Source organism: Aotus nancymaae, unplaced genomic scaffold, assembly GCF_030222135.1.
Source record: "Aotus nancymaae isolate 86718 unplaced genomic scaffold, 86718_ANA_hifiasm-v0.15.2.pri h1tg000021l, whole genome shotgun sequence".
Classification (NCBI taxonomy): Eukaryota; Metazoa; Chordata; class Mammalia; order Primates; family Aotidae; genus Aotus; species Aotus nancymaae.
This window is the reverse complement of record NW_026988433.1, coordinates 21,303,856-21,319,167: the sequence shown is the minus strand read 5'-3', so window position 1 is coordinate 21,319,167 and position 15,312 is coordinate 21,303,856. Positions and strand designations below refer to the sequence as shown.

The following is a 15,312-nucleotide window of genomic DNA, read 5'->3' as shown; positions in this document are numbered from 1 at the left end:
TCATTCTCACTCTACGAATATGTGCTGTATTTCTCCATTCTACTGTTGAATGGACTTCAGGATTATTTCCAGGTTTGGGAAATTCAGAAAAGGGCTGTGGTGAATAATCTTGTATATGTCTTTTGATGAACTCAGCTATCTTATGTGTATAGGATTAGAATTGCTGGCTCATGGAGGTCTTCATCTGCCTGGCTTTAGTGGGTACTACTACCAGTTTTTCAAAGTGGTTGTATGAATTTATGAACTCCCACTAGCAGTGTTTGGGGGTTCTGGTTACTTCACATCCATACCAACTGTTGCTATTGTCTTAAAAACATCTTTGTTATCCTGGTTAGTATGTAGCTGGTATTGCAATGTAGTTTTAGTTTACATTGCCCTGATCACTGATGTACTTTTTAAATGTTAATGGGCCAGTTAGATTTCCTCTTTTGTTGAAGTACATATACAAGTCTTTTACCCATTTTTTTTGTTTCACTGAGTTGTATCTTTCTTATAGATGTATAGGAATTCTTTCTATATTCTGGATATGAGTCATTTGTCAGCTGTATGCAGTACAAAAATCTTGTCTCTCTTTGTGGTTTGCTTGTATGTTGTGGTGAGCTTTGGATTTTTACTGCCAGGTTAGTGGAACTGTACAATTGCTACCTGAAAAATAGGGGATCTGAACTGCTTTTGATCAGTGGTGGGGGTGGTTTCTCCACTGGTAAGGGCGAATTTGATACTGGTAAGATGGACCTTACTGGTCTCTGTCAAGAGTCTGCCACCTCTCTGAGAGTTTGAGGACTGACCTGGTTCTTTTTTTGGCTTTCAGGTCGTGGATTCACAGATAAAGTAGATCGACTAAAACTGGCAGAAATTGTGAAGCAGGTGATAGAAGAGCAAACTACGTCCCATGAATCCCAATAATGACAGCTTCCAATTTGTTTTTTGTAACAATTTGAAAAATTATTCTTTAATGTATAAAGTAATTTTATGTAAATTAATAAATCATAATTTCATTTCCACATTTATTAAAGTTGCTGTATAGATTTAAGGTGCAGGACTTAATAATAGTATAGTTATTGTTTGTTTTTAAGAAAAGCTCAGTTCCTAGAAATACACTATTTAGGACTGTGTAGTCATATATTTGTAAGATGACAGATGATGCTGTCAAGCAATATTGTTTTATTTGTAATAAAGTATACAAAAACCACTTGCCAGCAGAAGATAAAGGACTGACTATACTGACCTTTCTGATTAGTAAACAGTTCAATCAAGGACTGGAATCTGGTTTCAGTTGCCCTGTGTATTTCTTTTCCGCACCATTGCTAGATTAGCTCTAGCGTCAAGACATTTTTGTGGATCAGTCATTGCAGACTGCCTGCTGGAACTCACGGGAAGCATACTTGAGCTTGGGGAGCCAGTGCTCATGATGGAAGAAGAGGGAGCTGAGCCCTCATTGCTCCTGCCCCTAATTCCCTAGAGAAAAGCAGGAATCTTTCCTTTCTGTCATATTTGTTAAAAGGGTACTGGTGTTTCTTAAATCTAACAAAGTTGGGCACGGTGGCTCACACCTGTAATCCCAGCACTTTGGGAGGCTGAGGCAGGCAGATCACAAGGTCAAGAGATGGAGACCAGCCTGGCCAACATGGTGAAACCCTGTCTCTACAAAAAATACAAAATTAGCTGGGCGTGGTGGCACACTCCTGTAGTCCCAGCTACTCGGGAGGCTGAGGCGGGAAAATCTCTTGAACCCAGGAGGCGGAGGTTGCGGTGAGCCGAGATCGTGCCTCTGCACTCCAGCCTGGGTAACAGAGCGAGACTCCATCTCAAAAGGTAAATGTTTTCTTTTTTGAGACGGAGTTTCGCTCTTGTTACCCAGGCTGGAGTGCAGTGGCGCGATCTCGGCTCACCGCAACCTCCGCCTCCTGGGTTCAGGCAATCCTCCTGCCTCAGCCTCCTGAGTAGCTGGGATTACAGGCACGTACCACCATGCCCAGCTAATTTTTTGTATTTTTAGTAGAGACGGGGTTTCACCATGTTGACCAGGATGGTTTCTATCTCTTGACCTCGTGATCCACCTGCCTTGGCCTCCCAACGTGCTGGGATTACAGGCGTGAGCCACCACGCCCAGCCAGTAAATGCTTTCTTGAGTGTGTGTGCTTTTTTTTTTTTGAGACAGAGCCTCACCCTGTCGCCCAAACTGGAGTGCAGTGGCGCAATCTTGGCTCACTGCAACCTCCGCCTCTAGGGTTCAAGTGATTCTTCTGCCTCAACCTCCTGAGTATCTCCCACCTCAGCTTCCCAAGTATCTGGGAATACAGGTGGCCGCTACCACACCCGGCTAATTTTTGTATTTTTGATAGAGGCGGGGTTTCACCATGTTGGCCAGACGATTCTTGAGACCCTGACCTTGGGATCCATCCGCCTCATCCTCCCAAAGTGCTAGGATTACAGGCGTGAGCCACCGAGCCCGGCCTATTCTTTGTATGTTTAACCGGAGATTCCCTTTCCCCTTCCACGAGGCCCTGCTTTGTCCTTTCCCCTTCCCTGCAGCCTTCCTTTATTTCCTTTCCCTGTTCCTCTTGTCCTCTTTTTGGAGTAATTTGTCTGAGAAATATACATATAATTGAAGTAGCCCTATTGGATTATCATGTAAGATGATCCAGTTTTGTTTTGTTTTTTTTCCATAAGGCTGCCCTTTTTCTCCTCACTATGTGTGCCTGGTTTTGTGTTGGTATCCTCTGGGCTTCATTTATCTTGCTTATTACTCTTCATTTTCAAGAAGCATGATTTTGACTCAGAGAGCAGCTGTTTGAAAATAAGACTAGGTCCTTTTGCAGTTTTCTGTTGTGCATATGGGTTTCCGTAACCAGTTTGTGTGTGTGTGTGTGTGTGTGTGTGTGTGCATCAAGCAGTTTTTGGTGGGTACTCATGGTACATAGAAAAGCTGGCAGGTACACTCCAACTTGCAGGGCAGAGAGACAGGATTAGTCATCTGTTACTCAGTTTTTTCTCATTGCATTCTCTTCAATCAAAATTGATCTCGGCTGGGCGCGGTGGCTCACGCCTATAATCCCAGCACTTTGGGAGGCCGAGGCGTGTGGATCACGAGGTCAAGAGATCTAGACCATCCTGGTCAACATGGTGAAACCCCGTCTCTACTAAAAATACAAAAATTAGCTGGGCATGGTGGTGTGCGCCTGTAGTCCCTCGGAGAATTGCTTAAACCCAGGAGGCGGAGGTTGCGGTGAGCCGAGATCGCGCCATTGCACTCCAGCCTGGGTAACAAGAGCGAAACTCCGTCTCAGGAAAAAAAAAAATTGATCTCACCAGCGACTTATTTTTCTAACTCCTCCACTGTGCTGAGTAATTCCTCCACCCTGAGTCTTCAGGGTGACATTTGGTTAGTATGCCCTGTATGTGTGTGACTGCCTGTGGGAATAAACGATAAAAACACAAAGTGTCTTAAGAATTACCTTATTACATTGGTTCCTTTTTATCTTGGAGAATTTGTAATTAAAAGCTATTTTTTGTCACTAATCTTATGTGACTAACTGTTATAAATGGATTTCCTGTAGGGAGAATTAAATACTTACCCGCCACCTCCCCTGAGACGGAGTCTCACTCTGTCACCCAGGCTGGAGTGCAGTGGCACGATCTCGGCTCACTGCAACCTCTCCCTCCCCAGCTCGTGCAGTTCTCCTGCCTCAGCTTCCTGAGTAGCTGGGACTACAGATGTGCACCACCATGCCTGGCTAATTTTTGTATTTTTAGTAGAGATGAGGTTTCACCATATTGGCCAGGCTGGTCTCTGATTGCTGACATTGTGATCCGTCTGCTTCAGCCTCCCAAAGTGCTGGGATTACAGGCGTAAGCCACTGTGCCTGACCTGAATACTTTTCATGATGGCAAAATCTAAGAGGCAACAGAAAAAAAAAAAATGTTTTTAAATTTTCTGACTAGAAAACTTGGCTGAGAGTTGAATTAAGTGCCTATTATGTTTTCCAGTGAAATCCAAATCTTAGAGATTACTTCTTACAGTTAGGAAAATTCCACATGTGTAATATTAGAACAACTGTAGTTTTCCTATCTTAGGGCAGAGGTTCAGTATTCCATGGGGAGAGAAAGTCAGTAATTACCTTTGTTACTCTTCTTTTTCTTTAAAGGAATTTTCTAGCATATCCAGTTTATCAGTAACTTCTTAAATTTGTGACTTGGGTGTCTTCTAAAAAGGCTCAGGATGACTTTTTTTCCCCCTACAGTGTATGCAGAATTTTAGGTATGATGAAAAAGGTATCCAAAATGATGCTTCCTTTGACTCTGAGCATCTGTTGGCCCACGTTGCAGTCACTTCGAGCTGAATTCATGTGGCCCTCAATGTAAGTGCTGTGTCCAGACATGTCCAAATGAGCACTAAGCTGGAAGTTTGTGAACATACCAGAGGATACCCCAGCTGTTGTAATGCAAGTGTGCCTTGAAAGATTCAGCATGGCTTGGTCTTCAAAGTGGAGTTTTGTTTGTATAGTCCTAGTCCAGTAGTAAATTCTGCTTTAACATAACCACTATGTTTGCTACTCGAAATCTGCACATAACTGGAAGTGAAACGGTGTCTTTCTTGCATTTTTTAGCCTCTCTAACACCTATACCTGTGGAAACATAACACTGTAGAAACAGTTCTTATAAAGCAGCACTTTATACTCCCCTGTTTGCCTACATGATTTACTAATTATGTAGTAATTAAAGCCATTACTTATCAATCAAATACCTTTAGATTTTACCACAGTTATAAAAGTTGGCTTGATGTAGTAAAACTTGTATCTCTCTAATGTATGAACATAGGAGAATGCCAGAATTTATTGTTTGAAACAGATAGGGCTGGCCATGATGACTCACGAGTGTAATTCCAGCACTTTGGGAGGCTGAGGCGGGTGGCTCACCTGAGGTCAGGAGTTCAAGACCAGCTTGGCCAACATTGTGAAACTCTGCCTCTACAAAAATACAAAACTTAGCCAGGTATGATGGTGCATGCCAGTAATCCCAGCTGCTCAGGAGGCTGAGGCAGGAGAATCACTTGAACCCTGAGGCAGAGGTTGCAGTGAGTGGAGATCATGCCACTGCAGTCTAGCCTGGGCAACAGAGACTCAATCTCAGAAATAAATAAAAACTAACTAACTAAATAAATAGATGTGATCCTGCTTTGTTGCCCAGGTTGGACTCAAACTCCTGGGCTCAAGCAATCCTCTTGCCTCAGCCTTCTGAAGAGCTGGGATTACAGGTGCAAACCACCATGCCTGGCAGGAACTACTCTTTAAAAAGAGTTTATGTTGCTTGTATTCATTAGAGAAAAAAACGAGTTGAAGAAATGGTAATTGTTGGTCAAAGAAGCCAAAATATTTAAATCAGGTCTTGTGTGTGGGTATGTGTATGTGCATGTATTTATTGAAGCAAATGTGTTTCAATTTGAGAATTAGAAAACTGGATATTTCATTTTAATTATTTAAAGATTAGCATGTTCTTCCATTATTGAATCTTATTTTATCCCACCAAATGGCTTAAGTTAATTTACCCTGCCTATTTTGGTTAAGACACAGGGAGACACCCTAAAACCTGTGATAATTTTCAAAATATAATTTTAAGAAGGTTTGCTCTTACATAAATCACAAGAAGAAATACAGCTGGAAATAATCTCACTTTTCTTGCTGTAAATTCTTTTAGTGGGTTTGTGACAGTATACGTTTTCTTGCTAGATGCTAATGATACATTTTATTATCTGTATTAGGAATTACATATTTAATAGGAATAGTGAATAAATTGATCTGCTCTCATGCTGTTAAGATCTTAAAGTACCATTACATTCCTTTCTGTAGTCATATCTCATGTGAAAGATCTCATGTAAATATCTGACTTGTGGTAAAATTATATTTATGCAAGATAAAAAATGTAGAGCTTTATTTTTCTTCATCTAGAATGCACAGAATAACTGGGTAAGGAATGGATGCGTAGGGCCTTTTTTCCTTTTAAATTTGTACTGCTAAATACACCAAGGAAATTGACATCAAAACCAAATTCAAGGACTTCCACAGACATTACAGGTCAATTTTAGTTCCAAAGGAAAGAAATATTTTAAAAGTTCTTATATAGCCCAGTTTTCTCTTCTTTCCTTTTTTTTTTTTTTCCCTAAATTAGAGATGGAGTTTCACTCTTGTTGCCCAGGCTGGAGTACAATGGCACAATCTTGGCTCACTGCAACCTCCACCTCCCGGGTTCAAGCAATTCTCCTGCCTCAGCCTCCTGAGTAGCTGGAATTCAGGCATGTATCACCACACTCAGCTAATTTTGTATTTTTAGCAGAGACAGGGTTTTTTCATGTTGGTTAGGCTGGTGTCAAACTCCCAAACTCAGGTGATATGTCTGCCTCGGCCTCCTAAAGTGCTGGATTACAGGCATGAGCCGCCGCACCCGACCAGTTTTATTTTCTTGAAATGTTAACTAGACACCTGGTTAGTCAGTTTATTTTGACCCCACAGTTTGTTTTTATGTTGGGGCAGTTGGAGGAACTGAACTTTGATCCTGATCCTTTATGTACTCCTGTGGTATTTGTGCATTAGGAAAACTTGGTAGAGAAGATTATGTTTCTATGCAGATATAAAATATCTAAACTCATTTGTTATGAACCAACAATAATGAAGGAAAACTTGGATGTCCACATACAGATTTTCTTGAATTAAAGAAAAAAAGCCAGACACTGACAAAGGAGAGTTGAACTGAGAAACGGTACCCTGAAAACTGCAGAAATGAGGGAAAGAGGCAGTGGGCCACAAAGAACTTTGTCCTTTTCAGAGATCCCCAGAGAAGCCCTGTCCCCTTCCCCCAACCCCCTGCCAGAATGTTGGGTTTCAAAGAATGAGCAGATTAACGGCTATCAAGTCGTGTGGCCTGAGCTAAGGATAAAGAATAATTTGCCTGAGTTACAGTACTGGCTGGGTCAGTACAGGCCTTCTACTTGGAATATCTCTCCATGAAGGAAAAAGGAACATAAGTAAGGAAGATTAAAGTTGTTGCTGTTGGAAAGGAGACATACTAAAGAAACTACTGAAGGCCAGGAGAGAGCAGGAAGAGAAACACAGTTGAAGTTCTATAATACTCAGACTTGGGCAAGAACTGCCAATAAGGGAGCCAGTGTACATCTGAGACTAACACCAGAGCTTCCAGTGTCTGTGAGAGGGAGAGCTCCGCTGATGGACGTAGGTCCAGAATCATTAACTGATTTATTTGGGCCATGTCACTGGGGGCAGTATTAAAAGACTTTGCCAACATCCTGCTTTCTCTATGAAAAAACCAAGTGGCCTTGGAAGAGGCTAAGATAAAGTTTCAGACTTGGGCTCCACAGAAGTGGAACTTGAGGCTGGGTCTAGTACAAGGACCTTCATGTGTCAGGTTAGAGATTTTGATGCTTTTGGTGATTTTTGTACCAAGCATATACTGTCACCTGGGATCAGTCTATTATACTTTCTATGAAATAATTATTCCAAAGAGGCTGACAGTCCAGGGAGGAGACAGCCCAGTAGAAGGACTGTCTGTCTTGTTATTTATGGAAGGCCAGAGGCACCTGGTTCACCTGAAGGTGAAGAGAAGCCATTTTGTGAATAACTTTCCAGTCTACAGTTACCACAATGGCATCCTGGGGCAAGAATCACCTTTCATCTCCCATGACAGCCACTACGAAGGCTACACAGAAGGAGTGTCAGGTTCTTTTGTTTCTGTCGACACCTGTGCAGGTCTCAGGGGCATCTTGATCAAGGAGGAAAAATCTTACAGCATTGAGCCCATGGAGTCTTCAAGACGGTTTGAACATGTGTTATGCACCATGGCACATCAAGCACGAGTGTCCTGCGGTGTCGCTCCCACAGATAGCCATGTGGTGTCCACTAGTTGGCAACAAGGGAGCAAGAAGCCTCATGATCTACAGGCGCTGTCCTACTTGTGGCCACACCCCAAGTACGTGGAAATGTTTGTTGTGGTCAACAACCAGCGGTTCCGGATGTGGGGCAGTAACGTCAATGAGACGGTCCAGAGAGTAGTGGATGTCATTGCTCTGGCCAACAGCTTCACCAGGGGAATAAACACAGAGGTGGTGCTGGCTGGAATGGAGATCTGGACCGAGAGGGAACTAACAGAGGTCGCAGTGGACTTGCAAGTCACACTCAGGAATTTCAATCACTGGAGACAAGAGATGCTCTTCCATCGTGCGAAGCATGACATTGCCCACATGATCGTTGGGCATCATCCTGGACAGAATACGGGCCAGGCCTTTCTCAGTGGTGCCTGCTCAAGCGGTTTTGCGGCAGCTGTTGAGTCCTTCCATCATGAAGATGTGCTGTTGTTTGCAGCCCTCATGGTCCATGATCTCAGGCACAACCTGGGTATTCAGCACGACCACTTGGCCTGGTTTTGTAAAGATAAGCACTTTTGCCTCATGCATGAAAATATCACAAAAGAAAGTGGCTTCAGCAACTGCAGCTCTGACTACTTCTACCAGTTCCTTCGAGAACACAAAGGGGCCTGCCTATTTAACAAGCCATGGCCCAGGGCCTGAAAGTGTAGGGATTCCACCTGTGGAAATGGCGTGGTGGAGGACACGGAGCAGTGTGATTGTGGTTCTGCCTGTGACCTCGACCCATGCTGTGATCCCACATGCACTCTGAAGGAGAATGCTGAGTGCAGCCATGACCTCTGCTGCCTGGACTGCACTTTCAGAAGGAAGGGGTTTTTATGTCGTCCTACTCAGGATGAATGTGACCTCCCAGAATATTGTGACGGTAGCTCTGCAGAATGCCCTGCAGACAGCTATAAGCAAGATGGCACGCTGTGTGATAGAATTTACTATTGCTCTGGGGGTCAGTGTAAGAACCCCAATAAGCAATGCGCAAATATATATGGGTACCCTGCAAGATCTGTCCCGGAAGACTGTCACATTTCAATGAATACCAGAGGAGACCAGTTTGGAAACTGTGGCCGTCCCACTGAGGATCAGCAAAAGTATGTTACGTGTTCAAGTGATAATGTATTTTGTGGGAAACTCGTATGTACAGGTGTTGAATCCTTACCACGACTCAAAGCTCAACATACAATGATCCAGGTCCCTCATGACGATGACTGGTGCTGGAGCATGGATGCCCATAACATTACTGATATCCCTGATGATGGAGATGTGCACATCGGCACTTCTTGTGCCCCAAACAGAGTCTGCACAGATTACTCCTGCGTTCATCACTCCGTACTCCTGTATGACTGCAGACCAGAGGAATCGTGTCATGGGAAAGGAGTTTGCAGCAATTTAAGGCACTGCCATTGTGAGTTTGGTTTTGCTCCTCCTGACTGTAAAAATCCAGGAAATGGAGGTAGTGTGGACAGTGGTCCTCCGGAAATTCAAGTTACCGACAACAATACAAGTGATCAGGAAAGTCATGCTCGTAGTCAACATGCAGGACAAGACCTAAAGTGGCAGTGGTACTAGTCTCCTTGTTTCTTCTAATCTTCTTGTGCACTCTACTTACAATGTCCTACCTCTGCTCTGAAGTGCAGACAGCAGTGGCTGAAGTAGAGGAGTCATCAACGGAGACAACATTGGAATCAGAGCTGACTTCAGAAGATATGGTCCCAACAGCAGAGGAAATCCTACCAGCAGGTGAGGAGGCCCCACCAACAGGAGAGGAGGCTCTATCACCTGGAGAAGCCTTGCCACCAGCAGAGGCCCCACCACCAGAGGCTGCCCCACCACCAGAGGCTGCCCCACCAGCAGAGGCTCACCCCCACCAGAAGCTGCCCCCGCACCACAGGCGCCACCAGCACAGTAGGCCCCTCCACCAGATGCCCGGGAAGAGCTGGGAGCAAAAGAGGAAGCAGATGAAAGACAGGAAAAGCTAAAGGAGAAGAGTGAGGATGAAGCCAAATATCTCAAACATGTCAAGCATTGATTGGGAATAGGAAGCTTATAGAAGCAAATGTGAATGAGCATTGGTGTCTACAGAGGCTGTGACTGGACTATGTAGAAGCATACTAATGTACAAAGAGGGATTTCTCCACTTACAATATTCATTTTAGTAAACTTGTTATATTTTGATACATGAAATCATATATAAAATATACTATATTTCTGTTTTTTCAAATTTCATGAAATAACTTTAGCTCTTCTCATGGGTCAGTGGTATGAATCTCTTGCTTCAGTTGGGCCAATATCTGAGTCACCCAAACTGCTTTTCAGGGCATATAAACTTTCATTCACATGATCTGACATAATGTATTATTGATTATCCATGCCTATATTGATGTGACTGGGTTATTCATCCCAGTAATAGCGGCTCACTATTTAGGAACGTTATTACTGTGACTGAGTATACTAATATGCCCTGTCTGCTTCTATTCAAGAAACATAGGTAATTTTAAATAAATAAAATGTTTTTATCTACATGAATCATCCAGACTCCAAGCAGCCTAGTGCTTGGGATCCTTTATTTTGGGGCTCTGTGGAAGGGCCTAGACCTGATCCAGGGACATCTCACATACTCGGTCTGGATGTATCAAAGAGAGGAAGGCAACCTAGGTAGGATGCCCCAGGCAAAGTGTTGAGTTCACGTTTGAAGTATTTATTGCTTCTTCTTTTTTTTTGTATTAATGATTCTACTGCAGTTCATCTTTCGTTTATTGACAATTGATAGGAACATCTCAAGTTACAAGTAACAGAACTTTCAATGTGGTAGTCATTTTTTGGTGAAGTAAGGACACAGTAAATATAACAGTAACATTCTCCATTCTGTGCCAGGCCCTGTGCTAAACACCTTATATTCAGTCTTCATTTAATCCTCCCAACTGCCCTGTGAAACCTCCATCTTGTACATGAGGAAACAGAGACTGAAGTTTGCTCTAGAGCTAGCCAGGACCTGCATCCCTCCCCAGGAATGAGTGAATCCCTTGCCTCATGAGCCTTTTTCTTCAGTTAAAAAAAAAAAAAAAGTGAGTGAAAAGACATGTCCTTAACTGCCCAGAACATGGCTTCATCCTCAGTGACTCTAACGAAACCAAAGTTGTACAAATGAATGTTGATCCTATCATGAACCTATGGTGTTGTGTAGTCTATGGATTGAAGAGTCTTTTCCCCTACTACATCCTGACAGCATGGCTGGCAATAAGGTTGGCATCTTGTTTAGCTCTGAGGGCCCAGCTTTTGGTAGGTGCCAAGACAAGTCAATGACTTAACCAGAGCCAACCTCAAAATATGGGGATTGCTAGTCTCTAGGCATGGCACATGCAAAATCTTTCTCAGGAACAATAGAGCTACAGACTGAACAAATGTTCTGTCTCAGGGAAGATCCTAAGCATCAGTCCCCGAGCACATACTGCTGAGCCCCTCTTCTAACTGCCAACTCTATGCAAGATAACAGAGCAAACAAAAGGATAACACCTGCTGTCTGCTTTCAAGAAGCTTATGTTAGTTTCTCTGAGTGGAATAAAAACTTCGGAGCAAAATCTGAAATGAAGTCTTCAGTTGTGGATACATGACTACAAGTAAAACAGGTAGGAAAACCAGGTCACAGGTCTCAGGACTGATTCTGATAATCAAATCCAGGTTGAGTTTTATGCCAAAAGATCAAAATTCACAGTGAGAGACCAGGATATCAGGCTGAGCATGATATCCTGGTGATATCACGCCTGTACTCATAATGCACTTTGGGAGGCCAAGGTGAGAGGATGGCTTGAATCCAGGACTTTGAGACCAGTCTGGACAACATGAAAACATTTACCAAGAAAATTTTACAAAATTAGCTGGGCATGGTGGTATGCACCTGTAGTCCCAGCTACTTCAGAGGCTGAGGTGAGAAGATCCCTTGAGCCTAGGAGTTAGAGGCTGCAGTGAGACACAGTCGCACCACCACACTGCGGCCTGGGCAACAAAGTGAGATTCTGGTTGAAAACAAAATAGAAAAGAAAGAACCCCTGCTATCAGTTGGTAGGCACTTGAGAGTTTTGAGAACAAAAGTAGAACTGTATAATTAAAGGTCTCCAGTGGCTCACGCCTGTAATCCCAGCACTTTGGGAGGCCGAGGTGGGCGGATCACGAGGTCAAGAGATCAAGACCATCCTGGCCAACATGGTGAAACCCTGTCTCTACTAAAAAAAACAAAAATTGCCGGGCGCGGTGGGTCACGCCTGTAATCCTAGCACTTTGGGAGGCCGAGGTGGGTGGATCACCTGACATCAGGAGTTCAAGACCAGCCTGGCCATCATGGAGAAACCCCATCTTTAAAAAAAAAAAAAAACCACCAAAAATTAGCTGGGCGTGGTGGCACGCACCTGTAGTCCCAGCTACTTGGGAGACTGAGACAGGAGAATTGCTTGAACCCAGAAGATGGAGGTTGCAGTGAGCCGAGATCGCACCACTGCACTCCAGCCTGGTGCCTGGCGACAGAGTGGGAATCTGTCTCAAAAAAAAAAACAAAACAAAAGGTCTCCAAATATAAACTTGTATTAGAGACTTTTGAAAAAGATGTGAAAATGTCTGAGAAAAGCACTTGTACAGAGAACTGGGGAGTTGCAGAAGGGGTAACCCTCACAGTGGGCATGCTGATGGTGACTGTAATGAAAGAGAATGAGCATCACATATTTAAAACATCAAGGATAAGGGAATCACAATATAAATAATGATTTATATGTGGAATGATTATTCTTGGCTGATTTAATAGAGCTCTTTAAGGACCAGAAGGCAAGTAGATAATTGGGAATGAAGAAATGAAGCCAACAGAGGATTTTATAGCTTTGGACAAAGACGTCACAAAATTTAGCAAATGAGGAGTTTTTTTGTAATAGACTTTTAAGATTTTATTGGCTTATTCTTATGACTGATTTGAGCTTCAGGATTACAAGACCATGTTGAAGATGGGAAACCAAGATTAGAACAAGTGTTTGGTTTTTGTTCTTTTGTTTTTGAGACAGGGTCTAGTTCTGTTGCCCAGGTTGGAGTGCTGTGGCACGATCATGGCTCACTGCAGCCTTGAACTCCTGGGTTCAATTAATCCTCCTGCTTCAGTTTCTTTTCAAGCAGCTAGGACTACAGGCACATGCGACCATGCCTGGCTAATTAAATTTTTCTTTTTTTTAGACATGAGGGTATCACTATGTTTCACAGGCTGGTCTCAAAGTCCCTGTCTCAAGTGATCCTCCTGCTCTGGCCTCCCAAAGTGCTGGAATTACAGGTGTAAGGCACCATGCCTTGCCTAGAACAGATATTTGAGTAGATGTTCTCAGAAACGATGTTTGGAAATTGGACATATTTACAAACTCTCACATGAATTGTAAGTTTTTTGTATTTTTCGTAGAGGTGAGGTTTCACTATGTTGGCCAGACTGGTCTTGAACTCCTGTGCTCAACTGATCTGCCTGCCTTGGCCTCTCAAAGTGCTGGGATTATAGGTGTGAGCCACCACACCCAGCCACAACATCTGTGTTTTAGAAAGGAAATTTGGAGCTTGGAGAGGATTTTGTAAAATCCAGAAAGCCAGAGGCAGGAGAGGAGTTAGGAGGCTGATGACATCATTTGAGTGAGAGAAGGCAGTGGGAATGAAGATAAGTGAATTGGTTCTTTTCGGTTCTTTTTTTTTGGATGAAATCTTGTTCTGTTGCTTAGGCTGGAGTGCAATGGCATGATCACGGTTCACTGTAACCTCCGCCTCCTGGGTTCAAGCAATTCTCCTACCTCAGCCTCCTGAGTAGCTGGGATTACAGGTGTGCACCTCCACATCTGGCATATTTTTGTATTTTTAGTAGAGATGAGGTTTTGCCATGTTGTCCAGGTTGGTCACAAACTCCTGACCTCCGGTGATCTGCCTGCCTCGGCCTCCCAAAGTGCTGGGATTACAGGCATGAACCACTGTGCCCAGTATGAATTGGTTCTTAAGATATTCTGGAGAAAGTAAAAAAGCTTTCTGTCCAGTGATCTTTATGTTCTTCCCCACTGCCTTTTTTCTTAGAGCAGGTTCTCTTAAAAAGCCTGTTGTCGGCTGGATGCGATGGCTCATGCCTGTAATCCCAGCACTTTGAGAGGCCGAGGAGGGCAGATCACAAGGTCAAGAGATCCAGACCATCCTGACCAATATGGCGAAACCCCATCTTTACTAAAAATACAAAAATTAGCTGGGCATGGTGGCGTGTGCCTGTAGTTCCAGTTACTCAGGAGGCTGAGGCAGGAGAATCGCTTGAACCTGGGAGGTGGAGGCTGCAGTGAGCTGAGATCGCGTCACCGCATTCCAGCCTGGTGACAGAGTGAGACTCTGTCTCAAAAAAAAAAAAAAAAAAAAAAGCCTGTTGCCAGTCTGGGGTGCAGTGGTACAATCCTAGCTCACTGCAGCCTCGAACTCCTGGGCTCATGGGATCTCCCCACCTCAGCCTCCTGAGTAGCTGGGACTACAGCTTGCACCAATACTGATATAAAAAAAAAAATTTTTTTTTTTGGTAGAGATGGGGTCTCACTGTGTTGTTAAGACTTAGTCTGTATGTTCTCTGTAAAAGAATAGATTCAGCTGTCTGCAGAGTGGGAATATTTGGGGGCAGTAAGGAGTCGGGGGAGCAGACAGTCTGAAGCAGCCCTGAGGTTAACATGAGAGAGATGCGAGTGAAGGAAAAGAGAAGCTGAGGCGCAGCACCAAGGGCCCAGCTGAGGCTGGAGCTCAGAAACTAGCTTGTGCAGCCAGTTTGCATGGCTGAGAACTTCGTCAGCAATGCTGGAAAGCCTAGACACGCAGGCATAGAAAACCTGTGCCTGGGTTGATTTAGGATGGAGAACTAGCCAACCAGCCACCACGGAAGGTCAAAAGGAGAGGGGTAGTTGTCTGGCCCTTTGCACTTCCTGCTGGCTGGCATGAGAATGTGATAGCAGGAGGTGAGGCAGCCAAGACAGACCATGAGGTGAGAGTGGAAATGAAAAGAAGTCACAGCAGAGTAACATGATAGAAAGAGCCAGAGTCCCTGATACCACAGAGCGCATCACACAGTGCCCCAGACCACATACCTGGGCTTTTGTGTGCAAAAGAAAGAAACTTCTAGCTTGTTTCAGTCACTGTTTTGTTAGGTTTTGTACTGCTTGAAGCCAAAACAACTCTAACTAATACAAGCTGAACTGAGTAGAAAAGAAGTTAAACCAGGGAGGGGCTGGTAAAGAGAAGACCAGAGACCAGAGAGCTGATCCTGACCCTGTCGGTCCAGAATTAGGTTTAGAGGGAGTGGGGTAGAAGAGAGGAAGACTGATCAAAGGGGGAATTTCAGCATTCTAGATTTCAGA

At 43.8% G+C, this 15,312-nt stretch overlaps 2 protein-coding genes across 6 annotated transcripts in view; both read left to right on the top strand.

Annotated features, from left to right (window-relative positions):
- Window positions 1-1,270, top strand: part of MAPKAPK5 (MAPK activated protein kinase 5) — a 31,456-nt gene extending 30,186 nt beyond the window's left edge. For all 5 annotated transcript variants that reach the window (XM_064379825.1, XM_012469042.2, XM_012469041.2 and 2 more), the window contains one exon: window positions 812-1,270. In XM_064379825.1, the coding sequence (XP_064235895.1) occupies window positions 812-906 (95 nt within the window). In that variant the 3' untranslated portion in view covers window positions 907-1,270. The remainder of the gene's footprint in view (window positions 1-811) is intronic.
- A 5,646-nt stretch (window positions 1,271-6,916) lies between these two features.
- LOC105728839 (disintegrin and metalloproteinase domain-containing protein 1a-like) lies at window positions 6,917-9,747 on the top strand. Its single transcript, XM_012469405.3, is given in 1 exon segment — window positions 6,917-9,747. A coding segment is annotated over 1 exon segment (2,238 nt). The 5' UTR covers window positions 6,917-7,261; the 3' UTR covers window positions 9,500-9,747.
- Window positions 9,748-15,312: the final 5,565 nt, after the last annotated feature.